This window comes from Vanessa atalanta, chromosome 5 (assembly GCF_905147765.1).
Source record: "Vanessa atalanta chromosome 5, ilVanAtal1.2, whole genome shotgun sequence".
NCBI lineage: Eukaryota > Metazoa > Arthropoda > Insecta > Lepidoptera > Nymphalidae > Vanessa > Vanessa atalanta.
Genome location: NC_061875.1, coordinates 7,659,649 through 7,686,328, shown reverse-complemented (window position 1 = coordinate 7,686,328; position 26,680 = coordinate 7,659,649). Strand labels below are relative to the sequence as shown.

The 26,680-nt window shown below is 29.3% G+C and overlaps 2 protein-coding genes across 6 annotated transcripts in view; both read right to left on the bottom strand.

The window, feature by feature from the left end:
* The window catches only part of LOC125064156, a 29,575-nt gene extending 14,870 nt beyond the window's left edge, over nucleotides 1-14,705 (bottom strand). For 4 of the 5 annotated variants that reach the window (XM_047670995.1, XM_047670998.1, XM_047670999.1 and 1 more), the window contains exons 1-18: nucleotides 14,587-14,705; nucleotides 13,294-13,398; nucleotides 11,874-12,061; nucleotides 11,207-11,515; nucleotides 10,565-10,772; nucleotides 10,290-10,460; nucleotides 7,110-7,232; nucleotides 6,463-6,768; nucleotides 6,051-6,224; nucleotides 5,778-5,912; nucleotides 5,342-5,650; nucleotides 5,065-5,244; nucleotides 4,697-4,834; nucleotides 4,308-4,622; nucleotides 4,062-4,232; nucleotides 638-754; nucleotides 243-398; nucleotides 3-125 (exon numbers count right to left, since the gene is read on the bottom strand). In XM_047670995.1, coding sequence (XP_047526951.1) covers nucleotides 3-125; nucleotides 243-398; nucleotides 638-754; nucleotides 4,062-4,232; nucleotides 4,308-4,622; nucleotides 4,697-4,834; nucleotides 5,065-5,244; nucleotides 5,342-5,650; nucleotides 5,778-5,912; nucleotides 6,051-6,224; nucleotides 6,463-6,768; nucleotides 7,110-7,232; nucleotides 10,290-10,460; nucleotides 10,565-10,772; nucleotides 11,207-11,515; nucleotides 11,874-12,061; nucleotides 13,294-13,398; nucleotides 14,587-14,650 — 3,292 coding nt within the window. In that variant the 5' untranslated portion in view covers nucleotides 14,651-14,705. The remainder of the gene's footprint in view (nucleotides 1-2; nucleotides 126-242; nucleotides 399-637; nucleotides 755-4,061; nucleotides 4,233-4,307; nucleotides 4,623-4,696; nucleotides 4,835-5,064; nucleotides 5,245-5,341; nucleotides 5,651-5,777; nucleotides 5,913-6,050; nucleotides 6,225-6,462; nucleotides 6,769-7,109; nucleotides 7,233-10,289; nucleotides 10,461-10,564; nucleotides 10,773-11,206; nucleotides 11,516-11,873; nucleotides 12,062-13,293; nucleotides 13,399-14,586) is intronic. The other variant, XM_047670997.1, reaches the window with a different exon arrangement.
* A 5,187-nt stretch (nucleotides 14,706-19,892) lies between these two features.
* Nucleotides 19,893-26,423, bottom strand: LOC125064217 (carboxypeptidase N subunit 2-like). The gene is made up of 8 exons (XM_047671160.1): nucleotides 26,366-26,423; nucleotides 25,519-25,674; nucleotides 24,308-24,458; nucleotides 23,372-23,515; nucleotides 22,609-23,065; nucleotides 22,141-22,400; nucleotides 20,785-20,910; nucleotides 19,893-20,185 (listed from the first exon to the last, which is right to left on the bottom strand). The coding sequence occupies exons 1-8, from the start codon at nucleotides 26,412-26,414 to the stop codon at nucleotides 19,942-19,944; spliced, it is 1,587 nt and encodes a 528-aa protein (XP_047527116.1). The 5' UTR covers nucleotides 26,415-26,423; the 3' UTR covers nucleotides 19,893-19,941.
* Between the last annotated feature and the right edge of the window lie 257 nt (nucleotides 26,424-26,680).

Sequence of the window (26,680 nt, the reverse complement as noted above, 5' to 3'; positions counted from 1 at the left end):
ACTTCCAATAATTTGTACACTAGTGCCGTCGTATTCGAATATGGTTATCGTTTCGTGAGAAACCACGCCATCTTCGAGTTTTCCAGTATAAAGAACTTTACTAAATGCCGCTTCGGTTTCAGATTCTAAAGATAAAATGGTTAAAACTTAAGTTTCCAACTGGCCAAATCTGTGCTATATTTCACTTTCTTACATGTTCTCGACTAAAACATTGACTGATCGAATGGATCAATCTGGCATACCTGAATCAATAATGTCTAGCAGAAGTACAGCACTAGCGCGGCTCGCTTGAAGCGTCAACGCGATGTGTGTGAGTCCGACTGGGAGAACCGCTGACGGGGCCTTTTGTATTGTTACATCGCCATTCAAAAATTCGACTTCGAATAAAGACCGGTGGGCTATAATAAAAAGTATATCATAAAGGATACGCTACCAAGCTGGGTAAATCCACATACAATATATGTTTACGTACCGATTGTGTACACTGAGGCCTTATTAAGCTTAAGGCTGTTTTTTTTTTTAACGGGTTCTATTCAAATATTCTATATGAATCTAACGGTAAAATGTGATGATAATGATAATACAAATAAATTATATTCAAAGGTATATAGTTAATATTGCAAGTTACATTATTTACCTCCAATAATTTGTATGTTCGCGCCATCGTATCCTGATACAGTGATCGTTTCGTGAGATACTACGCCATCTTCGAGCTTCCCATTATAAAGCACTTTATTAAATGCCGCCTCGGTATCTGATCGGGAATAACAAAATATGACAAAAATAAAATTAATGTACTAAACTTATAATAGTAATCTTTATTTAACTTTATATCTAATTAATTATAATAAGAACGAAAACCACACAGTATTACAGTACACACTTAAATTAAATTAGTAAAATTCGATAGTATAATATAATTACAACGTATGTACATCATACTAGCGAATGATCAATCAATAAGTATTAGAATATATTCGTTTTATTATTGCTTAGATTTTCAATCGCCGTATCAGATTTAGATACAACAACACAATTACAGAATTCAGATGTAATTACAAGTAAAAACGATATTAAAATTAGATTTTTATTTTTTTAAATAGAATTAAAAGTATATGAAATTGCTGGTCTCGGTCTGTTTCCCTTCTTTTTTCTGTTCACGTAGAAATTACCATGTCCCCAATAAGTCTTCAGAATCTTGTTACACAAAAAATTTAAAATATTTTAGATCACATTTCACCGTTTTTGGAATTGTCTTGTTTATCGTCAATTTTTGTTGTAGATATTTTGAATAATAATCCTGGTTTGATAGTCTCTAAAAATAAAGCATTAAAATATTAGTCTCCAATATTATGTGTTAAGTAGGTACATAGAATATTTAGATACAATCATATTTTAATTGTTGTATAATTTGTCATATTTAAAGTAAAAAAAAACATCAAGATAAATTTTATGATAAGTTAACACACATTATAACTGATCATGATAAATAACGACTTGTTATAAATAGGTTATTTTCCGAAGTTAGACTATAATTTTTTAATCGTATATAAAATTTATTTCTTGTTTAAAGTAACTTCTCCGCTATTAAAGCTTAATTTGAATTTAGATTCTGTTAATTTTTGTTTTTTTCTAATATTACTTTTGCCCTCCTCAATTTAAGCATAACGACGTAAACCATAAGGATCTGGATCGAATCTGCGTATTTTATATTACAAGGGAGGCCCGTATGTCATCGAGTTATTGAGGCTTACTTGATTATGACTTCCTTACGTCATCATACACTTATGATGCGGAAAGCGTGTGCGTAGAGCATGCATATCAGAAGCAGCACGGAGCTAGAGTCGTCTGCATGCACAGTGGGCGCTATGTGTGCGAGTTCCATTGGAAACAGCGCCGATGTATTAACGTTTACCTTGGCAACACTATTTGAAAAATATATCTCAAAGGAGGAATGTATATTCTAAAATATAAAGCAATACATACATTTATAATGCATTACAATTTTGCTATTAATCAATTAACATTAAATTAAAATCCAAATGTATTTTTAAATTAAAACTGCTTAATTAGGAACTATATAATATTTAATTTAAAATCCGTATATAAATCATGTTACTAATGACGATGCATGGCATATAATTTATTACGTTGTTTTTGATACTTTAAAGATATTTTTATACTTCTAAAAAATATTATACAAGCATCAAGTAGTTTTAATTTTTTAATAGATATTTTAATTAGCTTTGTTATATATTGCACATGAAACAGTTTCCTTAGACACACATGAGAGTGTAAGTGTTTATGTTTCCATAGTAGTTATAAAGTTTTAAAAAATGAGACATAATGAATAAAAAATAAATTGACTTCAACAACTACAAAAAATGCTTTAAAAAGTTTTTAATGTCGATCATTAGTCGGTCTTGTATTATTATACATAATCATATATAAGAATAGATTTTTGTCCCAGCGATTATGGGACAACAGCTGCACATAAAAAAATTATTATGGTCTCATTTTGAAGAGCTTCAGCCGTAGATGAAGATAAAAAGGATTCTTAATTGCAATTTACTAAATTGTTACGATTTTACAAAAAAATTTAGAGAGCAGTTCCCAAGTCATATCGGTTCGGGATAACCGGTGAAATCTATAATACTGAATTATCGAATTATCGAACTAACAAGACTATAGAATTTTATGCTATGTAATATGATCAAATTGATAAGTGTTATAGCGAGTATAATAGCGAAGTATTTAAATTGAGATATTAAATAAATGTAAATTATTTATTTTCTAATGACTTAATTCAATTAAAATAAATTGTGAATTTATTAATTAATCACGACGAATGAAATTGATCTTGTCGTCACGTTCAACGTTTTTAATTCACTGAAGTCTACTAGACCCTCTTTGGTATAATGACTGCCAAAATTAAATTTTATTCACCAGCGTTTTGTTCACTTTGATGTGGAGTACTATTATAGCGGTCGATGATCTAGACTTCAACGATGATGCTTTTAAGTCAAGTGCCATTATTTCATTCGCTGGTAATATAACCGGGTAAGATCTCATGTATTGCTAAATTTATAGACGTTTTTTTATAAAACAGGTAGAATTTGTGATGAGTGTGTGATATCTACCCAGAGAGGCTTCAGCAAAGCCTAAGTCTATGGTGATTTTTATTATGGCTATTGGGAAAAGTCACTTACGAATGCGATGTCACTGGCCGCTTTTAACGAGAGTACATACTATAAATAAATAATATACACATACCTACTACTAATATAGTTGTACTCGTAAGTATTACACCTTAAAAAGTTATGTATTATCTGTGTCGAATAACATGATGTTATACGTAAGGCTATATCAACACAAAGTAAATGTAACAAATGTAAACAAGAAAAATTTAAAGGCTATCTATTTTTCTTGTATATCGGTAATCTTGTAATACTTTACGTTATCTAAAATGATTGAATCTAAAATAAAAGTGTAAACACAATAGGTCACGGATTTGTTATCATCTACACTATTGACTAAAATCGACTACTCTCTACGCTGGGTGAAGATTGATTACCGCTAAATTAATCTTACCAATTACGAGATAACCAGTAATTTAAAAAACCCGCAGAAATTTTTGGCTTTGCCGTTTCATAGATTCAAGTCATTTGTAAAAAATACATTAGTAAAGAAGGCATATTATTCGATACAAGATTATATTGACGATAAAGCGCGTGGAGTTAATGCTTGTTGACTTCCAGCCAGAAGACATAACATACATATATGATTGTATTTACTAACATGACTGTATTTTTAGACGTTGAAAAACAGTAACTACTGAAGTTCAAAAGTGCTTGTAAAAGCCTACTTGAATAAAGTATATTTTGATTGATTGATTGATTTGATATTCAAATTACAGATGCATCTCAATATATGTTCTGTAGCAATCTGTTAATGTATAAAAATATTTACATACAATATTTTTATAACAATAAGTAAGTTGTGGTCTTCGTTCTTATGTTAGCAATATAATAATATATAAACAAAATCTTTGTATACACCACCTTTAAGAGTAATAATAATAGCAGCACGAACAGATTCGGTTAAAGTTTTGTGTGCGACGACTGTAAATATTAGAGGAAATTGATTTGCTACCTCAATTAAATTGTCACTTCTAGTGGATAGTGAAAAACTGTTTTCATCCTTTTTAACTAAATAAAACCATTGAGCACTATCTGGAAAAAATAAACATATTATACAATTTTGATATTAATTTATTTCAATAATAATTAGTAATATCAAAGACTTACCGCCTTCGAGTTTAAAGGAAACGGTTTCATCGTAGCCTTGACTAAGTTTAATCATGTTTGTGAAGATTAAACCTTCTTGATCTGAATATTCTCCAGAATAATAAGCTTGTTCGAATGTTGGTGGTAATATTTGAGGTTCTCCATTCCTAACAATATCCAAAATAATTGTTGTATGGCCTTTAATAGCATTTGGGTGAGATGCTTCCATATTGAGTACAATGAAATTGTTACTTTCAATCAATTCTTTAGGTATATCGAGGAGTTGAATCGTTATTGAATCGGGTTGTTCATTAATTCTAAAATATGATACAAATTCTGCAAAATAAAACTGAATTAATCAAATAATGATAGTAAAAATTAAAAGTTATTTAGGTTTGAACCATACTTACCACCTGATAAGTTTAATGCGATTGAAGATATGTCATATACATTCAACAGTCGTATTGGTTCTAATTCTAAAGAATCATTTTCTATGCTTCCGATATATTCATTTTTTTCGAATCGTAGTACAATAGGATCATTTGTTTCTAAAATAATAAATTTATAATATGACGTATGTGTTTACAAACTCCATCACTCATTTGTATTGAAACAAAAGCATATATAATCTAATAGACCAGAGTATTAGGTATTTTAAATCAAAACATTGCTTAGATCAACTTTTTTACAGTCGTACTGTGATTTACAATTAAATTTGAATCAATGCATTTGCCTTATATCTAAAGATGATTAATAATAAAAATTCTTAAATATCTACCTTTTGGTAAGTCAATATATATTGCTGCTCTTCCACCAGCAGTTCCAAGCTTGTCAGCTACTACGGTAAACAGCAAGTGACTGTTTTTGTCAACTATATCATCAGGTAGGGGATTTGTTTTATTTGTAATAAGTGTAACTAAATTATCTTTTTGTATTAAGGAGAACCACTGTGAATAGTCTGTCATGGAAAAAAAAAGTTTAGCAGAATTTTCAACGTAATTATGATCCATATTAGACAATATTTTTTCATCAATTAAAGATCGACTTATTTCTACCTCCTTCTAAGCTAAATTTGACGCTGCTGTCATAACCTTGTTGAAGAGATATTTCCTCTGTGAATTCCAATCCACTATCTCTTGTATAAGAACCTCTATAGAATGATTTTTCAAATACTGGATATGAAATTATAATTTCTGGAATATCAATAATAACAGTTGTTGTTACGGGTACTGCTCTTTCTCCGGTTGCTTCTATTTCTAATACGATAAATTTATTATTTTCAATTTCTTCCAATAAATCTGAATTCGATATTGCGATTGTTACTACGTTATTTTCATTTGAAATAGTAAAGTCTTGATTGAAATCTGAAATCATTTTCAATTTAATTTATATTAATAATAAAATAAATATGGTATATATTTAAGGCTAAATTATATATATATTTTTTTTTAACTTTGTGCTATTTTTCCATAAAAACTACGTATTGCTCACCTCCATGTAATACAAATTTTGTTTGTTGTGTAAATCCTGATTTTAAAATGATGTCTTCTACTGTTAGTATGCCGTTTTTTAATGCGCCATTGTAAGTGCTTTTAGTAAACTTTAAAATAGTAGGTTGTGTTAGTTCTGTAACATAAATGTGTAATGTAAAGCTAACAGTAAACTTTTTTATAACCCTGCCATATTTGCTAAATGAACAAGCCCAAATTGATATAGGTTAGAATCTAAAATTTAAATATAAATGGGGTCATATACGTATTTTACCTTCTGGAAACTTTAGGGCTACAGCGGTATTCGCACCGACTGTCCTTGGCTTTTCAGCCACAATATTGAATAATATTACTTTCTCATCAAATATGAGATCTTCAGGAATGGTTGAATTTAAAGCTAGCACAATATTATTAGTAGTTGCTTCCATCGAGAAATACTTTGCATGATCTGAAATAAAAAAAAAAAACAATTTATTTAATTTTATGAAAAAAAAAACATTTCCAACAATTCGAGGTCGTATTTTTTCAGTATTGTTGTTTAGTTAATATTATAATATCGACTTAACCATATAATCAAATATGAATCTTAATAAGCTTATAAAGCTTATAGTTTTCGTAAACATTCATTGTATTGAAAATTAATATTACAGAGTTTTTAATATAATAAATGTATTGTTAGTCCTCACCTCCCACCAAATCGAAAGTAACTGTTTCATCGTAGCCTTGAAATAAGCTAATATCTTGAAAATTTACTTTTGTATCATTTGAATAAATTCCATTATATATTTTGTTACTAAAAACAGGTGTATCAAAATCAGGCTTCACTATTTCCAGGAAAATTGTCGCCGAAGTTGTTATGGCGTTTACACCAGATGCAACCAAGATCAAAACAATGAAATTGTTTTCCCTTATGATATTTTCTGAAACTTCCTGTTGTAACTCTATTGATACTGTATTCTGAGTATTTTTTACAGTAAAATAATTCTCATACTCTGTTGAACAATGTTTTTTTGGTTTAATTCATTTTTTTAGTGGAATAGTTTTCTATAAATATTTAAATTAATAAAATGTATTTAAAAGATTTAAATTAAAAAATACGACTCCCCAAATAATAAACCAATTGAGACAATTTTCAAAAATATTTTAAAGCTAGTTTCTTTTGGGACGATGTAATGTTTCTAATGATATCTCATACCTCATAAATCCGTTTAGGCAATTAATAGTTATGGTGTAAAAAGTCAACTCACTTATGTACAAATAACCATTCTTGGGCAGTCGAATAAAAGAGTTTATCGATATTTAAATGGTACATCGCTTGATAAGTTGTACTTACCTCCTGTGAGATTAAAAATGATGTCAGTATAGTATCCTATGTTTAAAATGATAGCTTCTAGAGTTAGAGAATACGCTTCCAAAGTTCCACTATACAAAGGCTTCTCAAATCTTAGTTCCCTAGCTGCAAAGAAACATGCGAAAAAGCCACATTCAAAAGATTATACTGCGTTATTATAAATGATATACATTTGTAATAAGTAGTAACGCTGTATAATCTTTTGAATTACATATTCCATTTCAATTCATAAAACCATGTGTAAAATTCCGTTGTTTTGTTTACCAAATAAGAAAATATAACAAATGCTGCTTTACTAGTGGTAAAAATGGCTGCATGTGAATTATTTCCGATTCAAGTTGTCTCACGATATTTTTCTTAAAAATATAGCATAAAAAGAATTGTAACACACACACATAACACAGGAAAAAATCAAGAGTTCGAATTTGAACTCGTAACCTTTAATTTAAATCCTTGTTCTCTATCTGTCAGGCCATTTGGTTTCACAACAGTGAAGATATATATATACCGTATTGTTTTACTGAATTATATATAATCTTATTGTAAACCTAAACAAAATTAATTTTAAATAAAATGAAATATAAATAAAAATACATATTAAAAAGTGTGGTTTTCGTTCTTGTAATAAATTATTTTTAATATAAAATGATTACATGCCTACAAATAATCATAACTTACCTGACAATACCGAAATAATGTAACAACACACTATGTAACCTTTTTAAATAGAAAAAGGAGTAAAATTAACAAATATTAAATTACAAATTTCGATTTGCTAATAATTCTGTGTAACATTATTTAGTATCGCCCATAGAATTATATAAATTTTATGATTTCGTTATGACTTGAGCCGAGATGGCCCAGTGGTTGGAACGCGTGCATCTTAACCGATGTTTGGGGGTTTAAGCCTAGGCAAGCACCTCTGAATTTCCATGTGCTTAATTTGTGTTCATAATTCATCTCGTGTTCGGTGGTGAAGGAAAACATAGTGAGGAAATCTGCATGTATCTAATTTCATTGAAATTCTGCCACACGTGTATCCACCAACCCGCAATGAGCAGCGTGGTGGAATATGCTGCAAACCTTCTCTTCAAAAGGAGAGGAGGCCCTAGCCAAGCAGTGGAAAATTTACAGGCTATTAATGTTGTTATGACTTGGAAACATCGTTACCATATATGTTATGTTTGAGCAAATTCTTTTTGAGCTTATATATAAATAAATAAATCGACTTTGTTAGCTCTGACTCTAGGTGGTCTTATTTGTTCTACCCCTGGAGTGCAATCGAGTTTCGAAACAATTTTATCGCTTACAAAAACATCTGATTAAATATTATTGTATATTTATTTTTAAATAGGTCTAACGCTTTTATAACTGTAGGGTAGGTTAATGTTTAGAAATCAGAACAATGCATTATACGCGACACTAAATGTAACTTCCAAACTTCCATACGCAACATCGCAGACATTCAAACCGCCATTTATTAACAATTCCATAAAAAATCATACCATTGATTATAATCTAAGAACAAAATCAGATTCGCTTGTTGCCTTTACTTCTCCTGTAATTGGAGCGGGCTCCATATTATACTGATACAGATATAATTATGTATAAAAACGCGTAGTCACTAATGATATTTATTACTGTGTTCCGATTACTAGCTAGTCTGCAATTTGAGCCATTTCGAACTTACGTCGTCGGATAATATTTGTTTTAGTTAAATATAGATTGATTGATGTTACCGAAACTAAATTTATTACAAAATTCACATTTTAGTTCAAACAAAGTATATATATAATTATATATACATATTATATGTATATTTTATATTTATGTTTCTATAATGTGACATTTAAATTTAAAGGGGAATCCCTTACGAAGAAGCTTAACGATTATTGCTATACATAGTTATTATTGCTAGATAACACATAAGAAGTATCAAATATTTTTTTATAATTGATATAGAATTCTATTTAGGAACAGTCTGTGAATATCACTCTGCTGGGATAATAATGGTTTAAAACGTTATCCTCAAAAGACACTGTCTAATGCGGAGCGATGGATACAAATTTGGCTAGTTTTATCTGATTTTATACAACAAGTAAGTTTCGATATTTTTCTTCACCGCCAAACACGAAATTAATTATAAATACAAATTAATTATCATATGGTATGGTCGTAGTATCAAGATGATAATCTGATAAGGGGAATTCCGTATGACAAACTCACTTTAAAAGTAATATAAACGACTTGAAAGAGTTATGATGTTTCTACTAAGCTGTTATATGTAAATATATTATTATTTACACGATTATTATTTATCATAATGTTATCACAAAATATAATAACTTACACGCAATTGTTTTAAAAGGTGGATTTAATACTAATGCAACTTATGATTGTTATTTATATACATTTTTCAATGTAAAATAAAAAAACATAAAAATATATATCCAAACGTATGTAAATGCATATAAAAATTATCAAATTATGCTGATAAGTGATTATTATCATCATAAAAAATTGTTTTGTTATTTTATTTGTGATCAGATTGAGTGAAATATGGAAAAGTTGTAATGATAAATATAATTTGAATAATTTTAAAACTCGTATTCAAATCACACTTAAAGAACTACATAATCATAATGAGGTAAAATAGCCGCGTCCGAGTTTAGGAAACATGAAAATGCATGAAACTCCAAAAACCGTATTTAGTCTACGAACTTTACATAGTAAAACAATTGTTTCAAAATTTGTTTCATTCATTTATTCATTCATTCATTGTTTTCATTTTAAATTAAATATATGCTAATTATATTTAATTTAAAATATCATGATATTAGCAATACCTATGTTTATTTCAAAGAAACGTATATAATTTTCGCTGAGATTTTATACAAATTTAAAACGTTTTTAAATTTAATACAGATAAGCTATACATTCGTTAAACTAGGATATGTTTATATTGTGATGTAATATTATTGTGACGTATAACAGTAATATATACGAGAACATCTTTATTAATTCTTCAATATTGCGATTGCAGTTTTCAGATAAAAATCTATAAAACCCGGCTTTAACTAGCGACAGTCTAAGTTTCTAGTTTTCCTAAAATATAAATAATGAACACATACACATGTAGATGTACGTAATGTACTCACTTACCTTCAGGTAGCTGTAGAACGATCATAGCATTCGCCCCACTTGTGTAATCTCTTTCTGCTATAACTGTGAGATAGATTTCTCTTTGTTGAAACGCTTCATCGGGCAATAAAGTTGTAACAGTGAAGGTTATTTGGTTTCCATTAGCAACTAATTTGAAATTTTCAGAAAATTCTAGAATATAAGTGAAACGTTATGTTCAGTTCAATTCAGTGGTTCCATTAAAATATTTTATAATATGTCTACTGAACTTATGTAATTCAGTAGCAATTACTTACGTCCGTCCAAACTAAATTCAACTTCACTGTCGTAACCTTGGCGGAGATAAATGGAATCTTGTAGAATGAACTCATGTTCTTTTGTATAGTTTGCTATGTAGAAGGGTTGCGAGAAAATTGGCTCGTCGGGCAACTCGAACTGGCTGTCTGCTAAAACTTTAACCGTAGCGGTTGCTGTTCGTCGACTATCACCAGTTCTATCTACGTCCTAAACAAAATATTTTAATTAAAAAGTAACTAAGGCAAATTTAAGTAAGGCTTCGAGATTTTATTTTTTTATAAAAAAATAGTTTTTCGAATAAGAAATTGTCATTTGTTATTATTTTGTATTATTTTCATGTCTATTTCCTAATTTCCTGTTTACTTTCTTCCTTCTCGGAAATACTGGAATACAATATCATTAAAGGAAGCATGCCTTACATAAACGGAATCTTATACAAAATTCCCTCTATATCTTATCTTATATAGATTCCGATAAGTGTAAATATAGTATTAAATAGAAAATACAAAGTTACATAAATATAACCAATTAAATATTATATATTAATAATAATAGATTTATTATTTATTTGAAAATTATTACGCTTATTACTTTTTACGTGCGGTGGAAAGTCAGACATATGTTTCAAAATAATAAATTACCGTGGCTGTGATTGTGAAAGTTATTGCCTCAGGGATCGATCTGATAAATGTTGTTGTTCTCAAAGTCGCCTTGAACTCTTTCGGTACCGTAGATGAATTATCGTATGCTATCTCAAATAATGGACTCCCTTCTAATGCAAAGTCAATCCTTTCCGTTGTTAAGTCGATATCCCTGACGATTATATCATTTATGCAGTTAGTAAGTAAAAAGTTCGGCGGGACTGGAGGTGCTATTGTGATTTCATAACTGTTTGTCGGTTTAAACACAGGGTCGTTATTGTTGGTGTCGGTTATGTCTATATTAAAAACCTGTAAAAATAAAAAATAGGTAAATCAAGGTAACTAGAGGATAAAACCAATGATAGTGCACTAATGCTGAATATTCAAATTATAGGTTTTTATTCAGTTTTAAAGGCTAACGTCGCAAACATTATAAGATATCTCGTAAGCTAATACAAATATTAAAAATATAATAATAGCAAATATATAATTATTATGAAGTGCATATGGTTGAAGAACGAGGCGTAGAGGCAGTTTTTATATAAATTAGTTTACGCAATAGCCTTTTCTCATCACTGGACTGCACTTCCTGGTCATTGTCCTGGAGATTATCCAGTAAGGTTACCATGGCGTAGCATTCATTAATGTAATATTGTGCAATATTTACCAAAATTCTCGAGCTACCATCAGTGCATCGAAACATTGCTGTAAAACCGATGGACAGTGCGGTTTCAATTTCCTCGTATGTTTTGAAATTATCAAGTGTCGAAATAGTAAGCTCTGAATTTGCTAGTGACACATTGACGTAAGGTCCTCCGTTGAGGCCTTCTGTTCTATGTGTAACACTTATTAATTCTGTAACGTAAAATGTGTATTTAATATTATTGTATTTATTTTTTTATTTTTCTACATCGCATTTTCAAAATGAACATTCGATTAAGCAATTACATTTTTTATTGTATAGGTAGACAGACCGGAAAGTGAGTCACCAGATGGTAAGTGATCACCATCGTCCATAAAATTGGCATTGTAAGAAATATTAAGCATTTCTTTCATAGCCAATGCATCACTAACCCCAGTATCTATGATGTTATGTCCCTTGTTTCACTGGCTTTCTTACCCTTCTGGTAAGAAGATACTAAGTATTGCTTTTTGGTGTCAGAATGTGTGTGTGTGGGTGGTACCTACCCAGGCGGTACCCATATATTTAGTACTGAATAAATATGGTCTCTTACAAATCGCAAATAGACCATTACTCTTTTATAATACTATTTGTGCTAAGCGTTTCATCTGCATTAAATGAGAATTGTACATTTTTGTTTTATACATATAATAAATACTTCTACAGTTAATTCCATATCGGATAAATATTTTGTTATAATTTACTTTAACAACACTAACATAAATACCTAATTAATATTGTTTTATTATTTTCGGTCTATAATTTATCTACAGCGCCATCTAGCGTATCCTAGCTATCAACAGAGACCAGACATAATACATGTATTCTTGTTCAGGAGTTACATGATTACTAACGCATCAATGATTATGTACATACATATTATATCATGCTGTGTGACAGTTTGTACGTAGCGTTGTGGCTAGACAGATTGAAATGAGATTGTATTTATTTACATTTTAGTACTGAATAAAACAATATTTCCATGGCTGTTCATTGTTTTAAATTGAATTTAGATTTGATAATCAACAAATGTGCTTAAAACTTAAATGTATTAAGATAAATATATTTTTTAAATTAAGCTTTATTAGGTTAAAAGTTAATCTAAGCGGACTGATACAAATCCAATTCAAAAATTTGAAATGTTATGTTTTCTCTTACGATTGCAATCAAGCAATATTTAAAATTAATATTTTCTTAAGAATAGATTTAATATATAAAATTAAAAGTAGCAGCCTTTAAATCTCCCCACGCCTGGGCCTTAGGCCAGGGGAGAGGATGCCTTAGCATCCTCTCCCTTTTATGGAGGGTTTTTGAGTTAATTCCATGACACTGCTCCATTGCGGATTGATGGATACATAATTTTATTGAAATTAGACATATTGTAATATTAAATTAAAAAACTAACCTTCTATGCCTGAAGTTGATCTTCTGTAAATGATACCACTGTCCGTGTCTAGTATTCGTTGATTTTGAGGCACGAACCAATTTGGGATTCCATCTATCGAACATCCTGAAATACGTTACGTTATTTATGAATATTATTAGTATTAGAAAGTTATGAAAATATTTGTTCCTTTGTAATTTGTTTTATACACGTTATTTATATTGAATATATGTTTTTTTTTAATTTTCTGTTTGTAGTTAGACTAAAAAATGGGTAGTCTGATGGGAAGTAATCTCTACCCCTATAGAAATAAGCACTGTGAGAAATATGAATCATTACATACAATGTTGCATTGCGCCAATGATTTGTCTTGGTTATGGATTGTCTATGTTGCGCAAATTAAAAGCATCCCTATAAAAAATGTTAATAAATGTAAGTTTCGAAGTCACGTGTAAGTGGCGACAAAGTTTAGGACGTCTTTAACGACTCGTTACTCGTAATTCTAAAACGTTTGGTTTCTAATGTACTAAAACTATTAGTTAAATATATCACGCGGTATTAGTTATATCAATTCATATTTTATTTTCCGATTCGAGATTGAAATTCTGTTATCGAAATTGGTGGTTGGTATTAAATTACACGAAATTACCCAATTTCAGGTCACTTGAAAATAATGATACTGCAAAATAATTCGATATTATTCTGAGTAATAACAAAATAAGGATTCTACAAATTCACAATATATTATTTCAGACATTTGAATTGAACGTTTTTCGGGGAAGCTAATGGGAAATTCAAAATATATTAAAGTTTATTTCAAAATGTTTTGTTGATAGTACAAAAATCATAAAATATGTATATCGAAATAAAAAAAACCGTTAATGAGAATTCTAAGACATACTTATTTTATGAATTCTCATTTCAAAAAGGAAGAAAAATGGAATATATAGCAAGGTCCATTAAGATGTTCACAATGGAACCACAACAGAAAATATAATATCAGAGAGAGAAAATGTTTCAAAACATTCTTTCAATTCGCTTAATTCAAATCGTCGCCTTGACGCAAATGTGTCTATCAAGATTATTCTGTAAGAGTACTTGTAATTCACCCTAACACACGATCGTAAAATGACAGCTAACGACATGTGACATTGTGACACACTATTACAATTATAACATTTAAAGTAAACCCGAATAAAAATAGTAACACTTCGTGTTGATTGTCAACATTTCACGGTGAAGTAAGTTCCCAGAGAATAGCACTGCAGTTATGAATTGATAATGTTAAAACAGTTAAAATTAATAAATACTTACCGTGATTCACACGTAGATACGTAGTTATAATGACGTAAAAAAATAATATACCGCGATCTCCCATTTTCAATTAACGTAAATTGTTCGATATCACATCACAACAACAAACAATAAAACATGCGACACTTTTATACATAAAAAAATTACAATATTATACTAAATTCTTTATTAAAACCAATTAATAATTAGAATTATTAAATGCTAATAAAATAACAAATAATACGTCTGTTATTATTAAAGTTTACACGAAACTATTATCTTTGTGATCATTATCACGTTCACGTATGTGCAGATAAAGGTGACAATTATTAGCTGCCAATCTATCGATACATATATTTGTATGGAAATATAATAAATACATTATCTTTCATATATTCTTTGAATTATAAGTAATAAAATGTACATAGACATATTGGTTAAAATGTGTCATATAAGAGATAGTGTTTATTGTTGAATTCAGCAGTTTTCAAATAATTAATCATAAATATACTAAGACATTTATGTTTATAGTTGTGTCGGTTTTATTCATTAGAAGATAAAATACATACCTCAACAAGTTTATAATATATATCTATTGATTTGATTGATTTAATTTGATGTTTTATGTAGTCTTTCAATAAGTAGATAATATTTTTGTAGTATCACTTTTTTGTAGTATTTATTTTTATGTATATTATGATTAATGGTCAAATTCCATTTTGTCTCACTGATAGAAATCTACATTATTTCTAAATGCTATAGAGTATAAATTATATTTTTATGTCAATATCGTTTTCTTTATTAATAACTTCGAACATTCGCACGTGTTCGAATCCGGGGCGGATCGCTAGTATATTGTATACTTATTTCTGATTCACATCTGATGATAAATACAAAATGTTTTGTCTTCAGTACCTTAAATAATTCATATACTTTCATTGTATTTGTATGACACTATGACATACTATACTCAACAAATTTATAATTTTTTGATGATATTTACGACAATGTTTTTTTTTTGTTTATATTGTATAGATAAACTAATCGTAGTATGGACCATAATGTTATAAAGTTTTATGTTTTAGTAATAATTGATAAGAAATAAGAATAATAATGCTACTTCGTTTGGTTTTTATGATTTTTGAAGTTGGAAAAAAACGTAGGTACCTTCTATGACTACTTATGGATGATTTGAACAGACAGACAGTCAGACAATCTAAAGAACTATTTTAAATATTTAAATTGATAAGTTAAGTAAACAAATATTTGTTAGATCCAAATAACTAATTATACTTTTGTTTTTAAGAGATAAAGAATTTTATTTTGTATTTAAATTTTGGATTTGTGGAAAAGGCTTTGGAATGTCTGATAATGACCTAGGCACGAATATATCCTGTGATAATTGTTAGTCTTATCAGATAATTATATTTGATTATATTTAGTATAAGTTTTCGATTAATCATGACGTTAACTCTATCTTCATTATCGCTATCAAAGTCGATGGGCTTGGATTATAGAACGAAAGGCAAAGAGAGCGTACGAAACATAAAGCAACAAAAACGTATACAAAATTAATATAAATAGTCGGTAGTGCAAAAGGACAATTTTATTTGTTAATACATCAAAAGTGCTATAATTTTAATTATTAATTAACGAATTGTTTGTTGCTACACACACTACCGGGACTTCGTTTTTGATCTTGTGTTCTCATTCGTTTCTTCATTATAACGTTTCGCGCGCTTCATCTGCGTTTTGTTTTATAATTTGAGTGTTTGATTTAAATTGACTTGCCTTAAAATTTGAAATGTGATCGTCATGGAACACTTGGTAGACGTAAAACATAGAAATTGATGATTAATGAATTCAATTTATAAAATTAATATATATTTTTTATCATTATTATAATAATGAGCAAGCCAGTATGATGGAAAGCATGTAGGAGGCATGACGGTATGATAAGGGAGCGACAGGCCGCTTGCCATCGCGGCATACTAATCAGTTTCACATCAAGGAGTTACCTTAACTTTCATAATATACAAGTTATAGATTTAGTACAAGAAATCACTAATAATTTTGTAAACGACGGTTGTTTCATCGAAATAAATTTGTCCTTATTTAGAAGCGAAATCAGATTTATATTTTATTTGGATTTAAATTAATATCTTTCTGTTATAAAAGCCCAATATTTTTTTTATATTTGTCAATTAATAAATTTATCTATCGTTATAGCATACTTATCAATCAAGGCATAGATATTATGAGGTACAACAAAATAATTTTTGGTATATATAAATGAGAAAAAGCTTTTATTTCGTATACGTTCATAGTTGGCATACATGCCTCTTAGGTTTTTTTTTGTAGATATTATTTATATAATTTATGAAATTTTCTTTTTCTCATGAAAAGTTTTTTTCCAGTTAGATTAAAATTCTTTGTAATATTTTAAAATTACATAATTTGTAATATTTCAAAATGGTGATTGAAAAGAAAAAGCAAAAATTTAAAAAAAAAAGTCTTTTATAAAATATATTTTGATTTTAACATCCTTAATATTTGCATTTACAGTAGCAAGATTTAGTAATCGTGATAGAAATCAAAGTGAATTCTGAGTCACTAAGAATATAAGAGCCTATAGAATATCGATGTCTCTCATAAAAAATATCTCATTAAAATTTTGATTATAATTATCTAAGATCTTTATTACCTACACGTATACATAATATAAGACAAAGGCACTTTCTGTTTGTGTCTGTATCTCCGCTTACTTCTAAGCCACTGAACAGATTTTGATACGCTTAGATGGTTAACGCTGGCTAAGCCTCACTACACCATAAATAAAAACAATGTACTAGAAAATTGTAGTTCTTATAAAGGCCCGCAGGAAGGTTCGCGATAGCATGAATCCTTATTCTTAGGTTCACTCCATATTATTTATATCTGTTACAGATTAGTTAAAAATCAATAGTCTATTTGTGAAGCTATTATATCCAATTAGTTTTAATCCTTATTATGAATATGAGAGTTATCGTGGGTATATAATGTAAATTAAAATTGTGCTTTTTAAACCTTAGAAGAAACAAATTCAAATAATTTGTAAAAATACATTAATAAAAAAACGTATTATTCAATACAATATTATAATAGATGATAAAAAGCGAGAAGCTAATACTTGTTGACTTCCAGTATATATAAATAATTGTGCCTAACTAATATATATTTGTATATTAAATGTTGGATAAGAGTAACTACTGAGTTTTTTGTCGGTTCTTCTCGGTAGAATCCGCATCAATTCCGAACTACAACTGGGGTAGCGTCACTAAAATAGTTTTGTAAAATGACTGATTCCAAGGGCTTGTAAAAGCCTACTTGAATAAATTATATTTTGATTTTAATATAGCCGATTGCAAAAAAATCAATCAAGTGTTTGACTAACTAGCTTTAACAAAAATAAAATAAAAAAATGTTTATTTTTTTTAAACTATAAACCATGGACAAATTTTGTACTATGTTTTACAATATTGGTAACAAAATAATTAATATATAAAACTTATAAAATTAAAAAAACATACCTACTTAAAATTTTCTGAGCTCATTTTGCATCTCTTTATTAATAAATTGCACCCATTCAGAGCCGGAGCGGCTCGCTAATCTATACCAATATTATAAAGAAGGAGGGCGAAATCCACAATTTGCGGCTATGCGTAAAGTAAATTCCGGAACCACAGCATATATTTGAAAAAATCTTTCATAATTTGAAAGGTAAATTATTACAGATAATTTTTCATAGGCTATATATTATGTATATATTACTGTAAAAGCTCGAACTAAGGTAAATCTTAAGATTTTCCAGTAAAACCTAAGATTCACCGACATGTCCTAAGATTTACCAAGTGAATGATGGTAAAAGTTCGAATCCCAAAGTTTTGTTGAAATTTACCATTCATAATCGGTAAATCTTAGGTTTTACTGGAAAATCTTAAGATTTACCGTAGTTCGAGCATTTACAGTAACATATATATAAACTACCTAAATTAATGTTTATATAACGCCGCATTCACAGTTAAATTAAATCCAACTTTTTCCGCAAAACGTCTTGACGGGCAATCTAGAAAAAGAAAAAGAAGTCTATCAATAATATAAGAAATAATGAAATTTTTTTGGCCTCAAATGCTACGTGTTTCTATGTAATAATTGTTCAAAGAATTTGAGCGTAATTTTAATTATTCATCTTAATAATTATTTTAATATAATATTAATAGGAGTGGTAAATATATAAAATTCTTAACGCTAATAAAAAAAAAAAAAAACATTGAAAGACTAGACTTCTATATTTTAATAAAATATATACTTAATATATATTTTGAACTTAATTAATACATTTTATAACAATTTAAGTTAGTAACTCTTTTATTTTTTTATTTACTAACTATTTTTAATTCATATTTGTATATATTTAATGACTTATGTTAATTATTCTTATTAATAAATATAAATTTTACGATATATTAAATCATGAGACACGATAAAAAGCGTGAGTTAGTATATCTTGAATTCCAAGCGGGTAATCACGGGTACATTTTAATTCTATTTTATTAACCTTTAATTATTTTATTACGTTTTTTATTTAATTGGCGAAAAAGAATATCTAATGTGTTTCTTGATCTACACTTGTACACTACGCTTGTAGTTTTACACTAAATATACTTAAAGGATATTTCCACTTAAATATATTTATCAGTCCACTGACATAAAGATTTTACTTGATTGTTTTTTTATTTTAAATATTGGGTGTTAGATGTTAGATTTTCATATTGCATAGAAAAAAGCCTTTGTCTTAGTAGATTTCTTACTAGATAATAAATAAAATTCTGTAATATATAAATTAAATATTATGTTTCAAGCTATTTTATTCAGAATATATATTTTGGACACTTAATTATCCAACGGCATAGGCTCGCTCAGTAATTCATTTACGGGTATACAACAGGATGTCATAAAAGGTATAAATAGCTCTCGCTTAAAAATTTAAAGCAACTGTAAAGGAACATCTGTGTCCAGAAGTTTATAGATATATAATTAGTGAGTTCATGGAAAGCACATTTTGGATATTAAACGATAGCCTCCTCCTCAATTTGCGCAGAATTACAAAAATATACAAAGAATACCGCTGAGTTTATTTCGTCCGTTTATTTCAGGTCATAATATTTTCCGAACCGTTAACTGGTGGTAGTACTATTACTATCTATAAGTAAATTTAATGCTTCAAAATGAAAAAATTAAAATTATAATAAATAAAGTATAAATACGACTATAAATATGTTTAAAATAATATACACTCAATACTATTATATTAATCTAAGAAACAATTCGATTAAATTAGTTCCAGCCGTCGATATCACCATGATGTTCTATGCTGCCTTGAGGTTTTCTGTTAACGCTGACATTGAGAGAGAGAAGCTGCTGCATTGGCAGCCGTGGCGAAAGATTTACCATGCTGGCCCATTGTCCTGAACATAGCTCAGGAAACTTTAGTTTCTTAAGAAAATGACCTTCTAAATACCAAGGAGATACGCAGGTAGGCGAATAATCCCATATCTTCATTTCGTTCAAGCGCACCCATCTAAAAAATATTCAAGTATATTCATATTTTTTCTAATATACTGGTGCTGAAGTATCTTAATATTTATATATACCGTATCATATAATCATTATTTTATTTTTAATTCAATAAAAGCGACGAATTTAACTTTTTATTATAAAAATATTTTGATAACATGTAATATTATAATATATATGTTTGTATAATATTACTTATTTCTTAAAAACGTAAAATGAAATGATAATGGTTTCACTGTATTATTACAATGGCATATAGAGCAATTCAAAGTAATGTTATATAATAAGTTTCATTCAATTCTAGCCTTTGTATTAAATTTCAATTTACATCAAAATTTTAATATACATACTTTATTCAAGTAGGCTCTTACAAGCACTTCTAAATGCTCATTTTACAAAGTTAATTTTACCGAAATAATTGCACTGGTTTAGAATGTTTATTTTACCGAGCAGAACAGGAAAAAACTTAGCCATTAATATTTTTCAATCGAAAAAATATACATGTAATAATCATACACAATGTTTACGAATATTGTATAAACGTCAACGAATAGTAACTCGAAGTTGTAGTTGTTAATAATTAAAATGGAAGGAAAAACTTACGCAGACACATAAAGAGCATGACAATCACAATGCCATGGATTATTGGATAGTTTCACGTTTGCGAGCTTCGGCATATAGTCTAGTGTTCGAGACGGTAGCGATGGGAACATGTTGTTGTCCAAATACCTGAAAATTTTCACCAATATTAATAACTATAACTTATGATGCTGGCCACGGCATGGCTCGTTCTTGCTGGAAATGACATGAGTCAGAAAAAGTATTCGAGTGTGATTATTTTGCTTCGTTTCATATATACAAATTATTCCATTAAAAATTAAATCTGCTGAACCCGTAGCTGATAATTGTTCGATCAAGTTTCGGGTATATTTGAACCTAGTTTTCAAACGCGGGTCGGGAGGAAGCGCACCAGAAACCTATCCCCCGCTAGGTATTTGGTGCGCTGCATAAAAAAGTAGCCTATGCCCTTCCTCGGGCTTTCAATCTTACTTCATATAGAGTGTCATCATATTAGATTTTGTGGTTTAATAGTGAAATCATAACAGACAGACAGACAGATAGAGAAATAAAGAGATAGACAGAGTTGCTTTTGCATTATTGGTATAGATTGTTCTTTCAGCTACTAAGTCTTTCACATTACATATAATATTTATGTATAATTATTATTATTATTTAATAGTAAATTATTATGTTTTTATTGCTTTAGGCAAATATTCAATATCACAGTTTTGTGTGAAACACACTATATTTATAATACCAAGAAATTAAACAAAAAAACATGCTATTAAAGTCTAAACTCTGAAATGCTTAGAAGTTTCTGTAAGCGTAATTTATTAGTTCTAAAAGAGTAATTATAGTACGGTAATCGTTGCAACTTGTTGTAGCAATGAAAAGGGATCCGAGTCTTTCTTTGTTATTTATGTTCAAGAACGGCGCAGTCCAATTTCTTTTTAGGACAATCGAGAAATTTATCTCAGGAGCTTTAATATAATAGGCATATTATTTAAATATTTTTTAAAAGAACTTGAAGACTATACAATATTATGAGCTATGAACAAATTATGTAAATTTTAACGAAAAACTTTAACATAAAAACTCTTATTCATTATTTTAATGATACTGAATTACAATATTTTTCTAATATACTGATACTAAATTATATTTATGTAACCGGTGGTTTCAACGTTACTTATGAAATGATGATGAAACCCTAATGTATGTCAATATAAGGGTTCTATTACAGGAAGGGCATCTAAGAAACAATAAGGGGCTTCAAAAAATACGTTGCCACATGGATCAATATCCTATAATTTTTTGTATTCAAAATTATAAATATAATAATAATGCGAAACTTTTACTCCTAAACGTTTACATATAAATTGATTCTTAATGACTTACAGGGTCGTCAGATTCTTGAGAGTTGAAAATGTTTTCGAATGAACTTCATAAATTTGATTGTCAGACAGTATAAGCGATGTAAGATTTTCTAAGCCATGGAAAGCTGAGATATTCAAGAAACGTAATTTGTTTTTTGCCAAATCCAGTTTCTCTAAATTAGAGCAATTCAAGAAAATATCGTCAGGGATTTCTGTTATGGAGTTTTCCTTTAAGTCCAAGGTGCGAAGCTGTCTGAGCTTCAGGAACTCTAGGCCAGTTAACTGAAAATATATTTAATGATATTTAGTTGCCTTTATAATATTAGTTTATCGAAAATGTATATTTCACAAAAGGACACGAGTAAAAGTTGATTTACGAATAAAAATTAAAGTAGTACAGCAAAAAAGTTGTAGATTTTTTTTATAGTTACTCAACCATAAAATGCTTTAAGAATTTCATTAAAAATACTCCTAATAAATTAATACTTACTGTAATTAAATGATTGTTTGACAAATCCAAGAACGTCAAACAAAATAAACGACGAAATAAATTCGTGGGAACATTTTGTAAGTTATTTTTATCCAATAGCAATGTTTCTAAAGAAGAGAGGTTCTCAAATGCATTTTCCGTTATATTATTTATTTTGTTATCTGACAATTTCAAAATTTGGAGGTTGTTCAAATTGAATGTACCATTTTCTATTTGTTGAATTTTATTTTTTGACAAATCTAATATTGTGAGCGATTCAAGTCCAACAAAGGTGTCGGAAGGTATGTATATGATTTGGTTGTTTGAAATGTCGATGGTTTCTAGATAGGAATTGTTGACAAATAGCCTCTCAGGCAGAGTATATAAAAAGTTGTTAGACAAATCAACATGAAATAGTTTTTTTGTATATCTGAATGCCTCGCTGTCGATTTCTTCTAAATAGTTTCTTTGCAAGCGCCTGAAATAAAATGATATTTATTTTTCTTAATATCGACATTGCGGAAAAATGTGTATGAAATTAATTATGTTTTTTCTATGAAGATGATGATGAAAATGAAAATACAATTTAATTTTATACTAACTTGTTAACACGGCTATTAGCAATGTTTCTTTATAATACCTAAGAAGTAGGTGTGGGTTATTCTAATAACACGACTTAATCCTTAATTATATAAATTCCCTACGGAAATGAGATAACCTCTGTCTCAGTAGATAACTCGATGTTATTCACATATAAAGCCTAATGAAGTACTCATATACTTACAATATCCGTAAATTAACAAGGGAATCGAAGATCCCAGAAGGTAAGAATTCGACGTGATTGTCAAACATGTCCAGTTCCGTTAACGACCGCATCCCTTTAAACGTGGTTTTATGCAAAGTGCGCAGTCTGTTTGTGCCGAGGTCTCTGAAATGATATTGTCAGTGTTTCTTTAACAAACAACCTAGTTCACATGCATGTGAATATGTTTATCTATAATTTATTCAATATTATAATATTATAAATCAACATTTTCAGTATGATACTCAGCATACTTCAGACATTCCGCCGCGATAACAACGCTTCTTGAACAGTGTTTTAAGTAATGTTTATTATTTTACTGATAACGAAAATAAATTATTAAAAAAAATCTGTATGTATTTGACAAAAGAGACGGTTACATAGTTTAATTATAAGGAAATAATTTATTTTTAAGATGTCAGAAAAGTTATTTAAAATTTAAATAATGGATTTAATTAATGTCGTTAGAACCTATAGTCATTTTATAGCAGCATATACAGCTGCGAACGATTTCACTTTAGCAGTACTGTTTTATTAGCAAGAGTGCGCTTCAACACCTGGCTCGATACGCCAGTTCCAAAGAATTTATGATTTTATCCAGTACCGTAAGCTAAAAATGCACTCTATTCTATAAAATATTGGCTGAAAAGATAACTAAGACGCTGACAGAGACGCATGATTGGTTAGTTCCTTTTACCGGCAACGCTTTCTACAAATATTTGGGGTCCTTGTATTGGAAGGATTATTTTGTAGAGTGATTTAAAATTAACAGTACAATGGGAGCGTCAACGATTTATCTGTTTTGGATATGCAAAAATCAGAAGAAAATCTGTCAAATTTGCCTTAAGAATTCGGAATACCACGGTAAGTAGCGGTCTCATTTGATTTAAAGTTAAATTTAGTTAAATATCTACTTACATAGTATACAAATCAGCCGGTACTATCAAATCTGGGGATAAAGTTGTAAGTCCAGTTCGCCAACACTTGAGCGAGCGATGAGTTGCGTCACATCTACACAAGCCTTTGGAACATTGACGCCAACGTGACTGCCCAAAACTTATAGACCATACTGTGATTCAAAATTCAGATACTGTGTGATTAAATTATTAAATCCTATAATATACGTAACCGCAAAAATTTTTAATGCAAAAAATAATTATTAGATAACAATCTACTCGTATCTCGTGAAATTGTAAACTGTCAAAAATTATGAAGACATTCTGCTTACAATTACCGTATTGTTTTTTGATTAGTTAATTGCCTGTAAATTTCCCACTGCTGGGCTTAGGCCTCCTCTCCCTTTGAAGAGAAGATTTGGAGCATTCCATCACGCTGTTCCAATGCGGGTTTGTGAGAATTTCGTTGTAATTAGACACATGCAGATTTTTTGACGACGTTTTCCTTCACCGTCGACCACGAGATGAATTATAAACACAAATTAAGCTCATGAAAATTCAATGGTGCTTGCCTGGGTTTGAACCCGCCATCATCGGTTAAGATGCACGCGTTCTAACCACTGGGCTATCTCGGCTATCTAAAAGGATAAAGTTATAATCTAAGCCTTAATACAATTATACAGTGACATATATCTACATGTATGTTCTTGTATATTTATACATGTTAAATCGGGACATTTTTAGATTCGCAGATTTTGTAATGTCGTTTGAATTGAGGATAAAATTTAGTAAAAGGCATATAATATATAAATATAGGTATTTTTTCTATCTCTTATATTTACATCCTTTAGTTATCTTGAGCCCTTTGACATCTCGTAGACTTTAGGATTATTTTTAATTGGCTGGACCTATTAAATCCTTATTAATATGTACGTTCATCTCTTTCCTTGGGATATATGTTAATCATATACTGAAATGCTTGTGAAAATCTGTGTTTCGGATGAAATGGTGAGTATAATTAATGCGTCGGTGGTGAGTATAAATAATTGGCGTAACATCTCATTTCATATGACTGATGAAGGGCATTCATTTACAAGTAATATTTTAATGCAATATTTTCATGATAGGCACATATTTATTTTTAATTTTATAAAAGAAACAGAATAGTGTAACTCATTGATGATGAAAGATAGAGATACATATAATGATAGAAAAAAGATAATAGAAACTTACCCGGTTGTTCTATAGCTTGTAATCGTCGGTCGAGTTTCCGCCAATGGAGTTCGTTTGTACAGCCACTGTTTGGTAAGTCGGGTCTACGGCCTGTGGTCAATACCTCGAGTACTTCACATGGAGACAAATTGCATTTGGCTTGTGTCACTTTGAATACTGAAAAAAATATAAACATTGTGCTTTGACCAAACAATTCGTAAATAAAATGGAGGTAGACACATTTAAACCCATCATCAAACTTTTTGTTTAACCCTTTACAATGCAATTTAATGAGAGAACATTTGTAATTTGATCGTTATAAAGGACAGAGTTCGTTTATTTGAACTCGGTAAAAACTTATAAAAGGCAGAGGTTACTGTTTGATAAATAAATAAAAATTGAAATATATTTGTTTCAGTTGCTACATATTATAAAAGTATAATCTGAAAGTTGGACCTTTCTAGTAAGTTACTTGTGGCAGGTGGCCCCGCTCTTCTGCAACACTATATACAAACCTATTACATTCATTTACCACATGTTATTGATATTCGTATTAACGTGTGCGTGTGTGCGTATGAGCGTGTGTGTATATGTCAGTGTTATGCGTGTGGGTGCGTATTTGTGTGTGTACCTGTGTCCACATTCCTATAAACTTAAGCGTAGCTCAATTATGTACTACATAGTATCATATTACGGGGATAAAATAGTAATGTTTAACAAGGGTGAGACCTCACGGGCTTAATATAATTAATATAAAATATTATGTTAAAGTACTCGTTGAAAACCATTTCTATGATAACACAAAAGGTGTTCTGTTTTATAAAATCGGTTCAACAAACTAGTACCTATAAAAATAGTTGGTTTTTACCTTTAACTTCGACAATTTGTAGAGCAACCAATAGATGTACTAAATTCATAGCGTTGATTCGGTCCACTGATCACCTGAGAACAATAATACTAAATCGTGGAGCCTAAATGCTTTTGTCCTTTTGTTCAACTAGGACATGTGTGATGCAATATCGCTCTATTCATAAGCATATTTATCAGATTTAAATGATAATAATGGTTTGTTCGTAAATAAAATCATTCGATTTCAATAGGCATAATATCTTAGTATCGAGTAGAATATTTTATGATTTTATTATATAATTGTAATTGATTTCTAATAACTAACATGTGATAT